The sequence below is a fragment of the Diceros bicornis genome, chromosome 4 (assembly GCF_020826845.1).
Source record: "Diceros bicornis minor isolate mBicDic1 chromosome 4, mDicBic1.mat.cur, whole genome shotgun sequence".
In the NCBI taxonomy this organism is placed as follows: Eukaryota; Metazoa; Chordata; class Mammalia; order Perissodactyla; family Rhinocerotidae; genus Diceros; species Diceros bicornis.
Window position 1 is genome coordinate 97138720 of NC_080743.1, and position 5879 is coordinate 97144598.

Sequence of the window (5879 nt, forward strand, 5' to 3'; positions counted from 1 at the left end):
AAGGATAGATGACCCCAGCTTTTGCCAAGAGTCAGCCTTTTAATGGTTTCTGCTCTGGTCACTAGTTCGATGACTAGAAGTGAGCTGACTCCAACGAGCTGCCCTCAGGTACCCTCTGAAAGTACTCGATACCGCTGAGTGTCCCCTCAGGACTAGACTATAGTTAGTACTTTCTCTTCCCTTGAAGTGCTCAAGGCATGGCCAGTTCTTACTATTTGGAGTCAGATAGAACCAGATGTATGCATGGTCAGCTACCTGGATAGAAGAGCCACGAACAGGAATCAAATCAGCAATTTAATGAGAATATAAGAGAGCATGAGTCTGGGGTATTGAGTGACCAGATGAACATTTTATTAAAACATTACTGCAGATTGTGATCACATTCAAGAAATGTTCCAGGTGACAGTGTTTGGGGTGTTAAAAGCTTACTGGCAGAGAAGCATGACTTGTATGATAACAGAAGTAGTGACAATTACAGAAATCACAGAAGGGCAGTGAGATCATTGCCCAATTAGAAGAGCATTGATTTTTATTTGCATCAAGTATCTTTTCACCAAAAATCTAACCTTTGCTACCTTGACAAATGAAAGAACTGACAAGCGCTGTCTTTTTTTCCTTTCATAGGAGATCAAATGAAACACAGAGAGGTAAGAGAATTTGCTCCAGATCAAACTTGAGTAAAGCCACTTTTTGAGTAGTGGCCCCTCAGATTGGGAACCTAGTGACAGTTGGATTATTTTCTCCCTTATTCCATAAATAGAGCTCCATTATGAAGACAGGGTGAAATGGATCTTGAACTGTCATTGCCACAAGATCTCACTTGTGACTCATGTGTAAAGAACCTTCAAGCTGGAACCTAAGAATGAAGAATATACGTTTCATCTCTGATAAACATTGGCCAAAATCTCTCCCATCATGGATACCATCAAAGGGAGGTTCAGTTAGGACAGAAATAGAACATAAATGATATATTACTTTTCCAGTACATAATGAATAGTCTTTGGGACTATTCTTAATAATAAATATTTATTAATTAGAGCATCTAAATGAATATGAAAGACATGAAAAATAAAAATGTAAGAAAATAATTTGACTCATGCAGCACTTTCCTAAAAGGTGAACATAATTGAATAAGTCCATGAGTTTGTAAAGGGAAGTGAGCTAGCTGGCTAGTGAGGGGGACAAGGTGCTGAAAGTCCACTATGTGGTCAGGGTCACAGCTGTATTGGTGGACTGCTGGGCTCCTGTAGGCTTGGTCTGGATCACTCCTCTTCTGGTGGTCTTGTCCACACTTTCGACTGCTTTTTTCACCCACTCAACTTGCGGATCAGCACAGACTTTAAGGCCACGTTTGGTAATAAATCTGCAATGAGAGGAAAAGGTGGACAAAGTTAGTCACAGCCTCCAGGCCTTGGGACCAGGAGTTAAGATCAGACCAAATACAAAAGATCTTGTGCAGAAATTACCAGACAAAATAGTCTTTCAGAACCATGAGACCATATGTGAGAATCTTCTGTGATCTATTTTAACATGAAGGAGAACTATCTCCCGGTAACATCCAGCTCCTTTATTCACCACAATTCACAGGCTCCTTTTCTCATCAGTGCTACAAAATATTGTAACTCAGCTGGACATCTGAGGTCATCTAGTCCAATTATTACATATCTCCCTTTTCAAATCTAAACATAATCATCTTATTTTCTGGACAAAAGGTGATTTATCTTAATTTCTTTGGGTAAAGTTGCAAAGGTGTGTTGGGAAGAGCTGCTACTCTGAGAATGAGATCCTGCAAAGAGAGTGGTACCATGTAGGCTAGTTTTTGACACTTTTCCTTGAGCTATGGCAACTGATAAAACCTGGCACTCTACTCTACTCTACTCTACTTTACTCCAACACACCATAAGGGAAGGGAAGGAAGGGAAGGGAAGCATCCCACACCTGTGGGGCTATATGTTCAAATCGTCATCTGAACCATCCATCTCTAAGGCTAACCCTCAGAACTGAGTACAGTATTCATCTGGTTCCCCGTCAGATTCTTTTTCTGAGCTAAATCAGAAAGGAGGGTGATATTCTTTATCTAGTTGCCAAATTTTTGTGATAATCATTATTCGGTGCTACGTAAAGACATGGTTAATATGGAAAAACAAAGGAGCTGTGGTTAAGTTGAGGTCTTCCTCCACGCTGACTTATTTTTCCTGAGGAGGGCAGCATTTCTATATACTGTGTTCCATCCAGCCCAGCTTTGGGGGAGGCAAACTCACATGACTGCTTTCATGGAGCCTTCCTTGATGGTGTAGGTCTTGATGTTTTTGACTGGCAGTCGCCGGGTAGTTAGACTCACACAGACACTCTTTTCTAGGACTTCACTCCCCACACCTGGAGAAGAAATCAAGCAGACAGACAAAAATAAAATATAATTTCGAAAAGTATAAATGTTACGGTGCTGTAAATAAAACAACAAAGAATGATATGATAAAGAGTAATTTGGAGAAGGCAACATTAAATGTGGAGGAGGGAGCTTGTTTTTGACTGAATAAATAAAGACGTTCTCATTTCAAATGGTAAAATGTGAGATATATAAAGGAAGCCATTCGTAAAGTATTACTCCCCAATAGAAATGGCCCAAGCAGAATTAAACTTTTCAGTCTAGAGAACATCTTACATTGGAGAAGGGAAAATAACTTGGGATAGTTAACAATATTAAGGGTTTGGTAAAATCTAATCAAGGTTTCTAAGTGCTGATTTTCTCCTAAGCTGAAGAGACTGGTATTTTCTTCCTAGAGGAATATTCAGTGAAAAAGCACCTAGAGTAACAGCTGATGATGATCAAATTTGACCTATAATGTTGCTGATATCAGAAGGCTTTTTTTAAACATGAAACTAAACAAAAGGTGTTAACTAACATTGCTCTTCTTCATCCCTCCGTCTTTCCATCACTCTCAATATCCAGTCTGCACATTCTTTACCCTTTATCGCCACCAGTTTATTTTTAATGCTGAACGGTCTCTGAAGTCAGCAAAAAAGAGAAATCTGCTTTTTTTCTCTGTTTCTCTCACTACTTATGAAACAATATCTCTCTCTGTGAAGTCTCTAACATAGACTTCCAAGACCCAGAGAATCCTACTGGACTCCAAACCCCAAAACCTTCTCCTTATTCTCAGCAACGTTTGTGTGTCTGTTATTAAGACCTCACCTTCACTCACGTTGCAGAGTTGAGTCAAACCAGAGATTGCTTTATCCCATTGTTGTACATGAAAAGCTAAGCCCCAGGAGACCTTGTAGAGGTCATTCAAGTTAGAAAACTTGGGAATCTGACCCGTGTCTGCCATCCTCTTCAGTCTCTAACGGAGCATCATTTCCCCTGCCCGTACCTGGGTTTCCACCACACGGTACGCCTAACGTCTTAGCAAAATGCCAGCCATGTTGTGGTATTTGGCCTAATTTAGTAGTCTTAAACTTTTTATTTCATCAATATTTTTTATTTTGTGCACAATTTCAGGGAGTCCCAGACTTTGCCACCCCTATTCACAGACACCCTTGGGGATCCATGATGAGGTTCAGATATTCTAGTCTAAGTAACAAGTCTACAAATTAGGAAGTTGAAAGGAGAGTTAACTGAAATATTAATTAGACCCAAAGGATATTCTCTCTTCTTTCCAGAGCCACAAGGAGAAATAAACTCCAATCAATTTAAAAAAGAAAAGATCCTTTAAGAAATATGTGTAGAACACTCAAGTCAGGCTCAGTATATCTAAGTCTCATCTGGGTATGTCTTGCAGGTTTATTTGATTGTGTATAAGGCATTGATCTATTTGTTAGCCTTAACATATGGTGTCTTATAAACTCAAGTTTATCGTAAATGGGAACAGCATTCATAGCAGTAATAATAGACTCTCCTAAGTTCTTGAAGATAATATTGATTTCCTGGGTATGACAGTATGAGCTTCTAGACATTTTTTTTAATAAAAAACATTGATTTGCTTCAGAATATACACCCCAACATTATGACTGAACTCTCAAAATTTTTGAGAATTTATCAAGATAGATATTAAATAGGCAAAAGCTACAAAAGCATATATAATCATCACCACCATTCCACAGCTAACATTAACCAAGAGATGACTACTTGTGAGGAAATCTGACAGGTAATCATAAGATTTATTTCATTTTAATCCCAAGTGAGAGTATCTGTTATTATATTCAACTTATAGATAAGTAAGTGTAGGCCCAGAAAGGTTAAGAAATTTATCCAAAATCACTCATTTATGACGAGTAGGAGAAACTAATATATAATAATGTATAACCAAAATTACATAATGTTATAAGCTAATATGACCTCAGTAAAATAATTAAATAAAACAAAGAAAAGAAAAGTATGAACCCAGATTCTAACCAAGTTCTCTCTGCTTCGAAATCTACAAAGTGCCCTAGAGTCAAAATTATCATTGTGATTTTACATATGGGAAGTCTGAGCCTACCATGGGAAAAGCAGTTTACTCCAGTCAAAATCTGAGTCAAAAGCAAAGCGTGTGCCCACCTGCCTGCGTATCTGTTCCTTGTCTCATAAACGGCCTTTTGACTTACCTTCCACAACGTGTGCTGTGAGACAGCAGATCGCGAGGAAGGCCAGGATGAGAGGTCTCATGGCTGAGGTCCTGCTGAGCTGTGCAGGGAGAGAATGAAGAACGCTGCTCCTGAGCCTCTTTTATTACTCTCATGGTCAGCGCACTTCCTGTGGTAAGAGGGGGCTTTCGAGGTGGGTGTGGAATCACGGAAAGTCTTTGCAAGATTGGTGCTTTTTTTCTTTGAAAAAAAAGTTCCTTTGCCTCCACTCATACTAACCCCATACCTTGTGGCCTTTTCCCCTTCTCCTGTGGTTAATGTGTCAATGAAACCAAATGTATGCATAAAGAAATGTGGTTGTCTCATCTTCTGCCATCGGTCTCAATTTAAATCTTCCACTGCAGACATCCCTCAAGGCCATGAGAGTGTCATGGGCCAGCACCGGACCGTGTAAAGGAAATGAGGTGGGGTGGTTCTTGTGGTCCTGCTCTCCTACCTCCCCCATGTAACATCTGCTGTCACATGAGGCTTCCAACACCATGGATCCTGAGCCCCTGATGCCATCCATAGTGACTCCCTAGGGAGGCGGAGGGATGCTGCTGCCCCGCTGAGTTTCTCGTTCCTTCCCCTTCTTTTTCTTCGCATTTCTCCCCTCTGCTCTCGTTCAAGTGGCCCTCATTTCTTTACACCACCCTTCCCAGGTACCCAAGAAACATTTAAATGAGTGTTTGGAGCTTGTCTATATGCACTTATTTGCTTTATTGAAACTTAATATATATACCTTTTTAAAAGCTGTTGAAAAGTTGTCCCAATGTGAATTTTATTTTGGAAAAAAAAAAAAGAGAAAATTATCTATAATCTTACCACTCTGACATTACCATTTTTATTTTTAATGTTTTTCCAATGAGTCTCTATTGGTATATATATGGTTGCACAGTTGTGACAATTATAACTGCTATTTTAACGTCAATGTAAATATCTTCCCGGGTTTCTTCACAGTCTTCATGTTTCTACTCTGAGCAAATATATACATATTCACCTTAAACCATTCCCTTACAACTTATTGTTATATAGATCACATCTATAAGGTAATTTTTCATTAATATACCCTGAATTATTTCCCTTTAATAACCGGGAGTAGGATTACTAGGCAAAATCATATAACCTTGATAGCTCGTGCTACATATTGTGATATAGTCTTCCCAAGATGTCGTTTCAGTCTGCGCTGCCTCCAGCAGGGTTTGAGTGGGTTTGTTCCACTGCAATCTTTCTGGCACTCAATTTGCTGTGGGGCTTTTTGTCTTGTTTTGTTTTAC

At 39.3% G+C, this 5879-nt stretch overlaps 1 protein-coding gene across 1 annotated transcript; it reads right to left on the minus strand.

Annotated features, from left to right (window-relative positions):
- Positions 1 to 276: 276 nt before the first annotated feature.
- Positions 277 to 4662, minus strand: XCL1 (X-C motif chemokine ligand 1). Its single transcript, XM_058538131.1, has 3 exons — positions 4585 to 4662; positions 2262 to 2376; positions 277 to 1363 (listed from the first exon to the last, which is right to left on the minus strand). Exons 1-3 carry the CDS (start codon positions 4643 to 4645, stop codon positions 1201 to 1203), a joined length of 339 nt encoding a protein of 112 aa, XP_058394114.1. The 5' UTR covers positions 4646 to 4662; the 3' UTR covers positions 277 to 1200.
- Between the last annotated feature and the right edge of the window lie 1217 nt (positions 4663 to 5879).

Bases quoted from the DNA above. Each gene is read 5' to 3' on its own strand.
- XCL1 (XM_058538131.1), bottom strand. From the start codon at position 4,645: ATGAGACCTCTCATCCTGGCCTTCCTCGCGATCTGCTGTCTCACAGCA. The intron at 2,377-4,584 runs GTAAGTCAAAAG...TTTCTTCTCCAG, and splicing joins CACAGCACACGTTGTGGAAG to GTGTGGGGAGTGAAGTCCTA. The intron at 1,364-2,261 runs GTGAGTTTGCCT...CTCTCATTGCAG, and splicing joins GGCTCCATGAAAGCAGTCAT to ATTTATTACCAAACGTGGCC.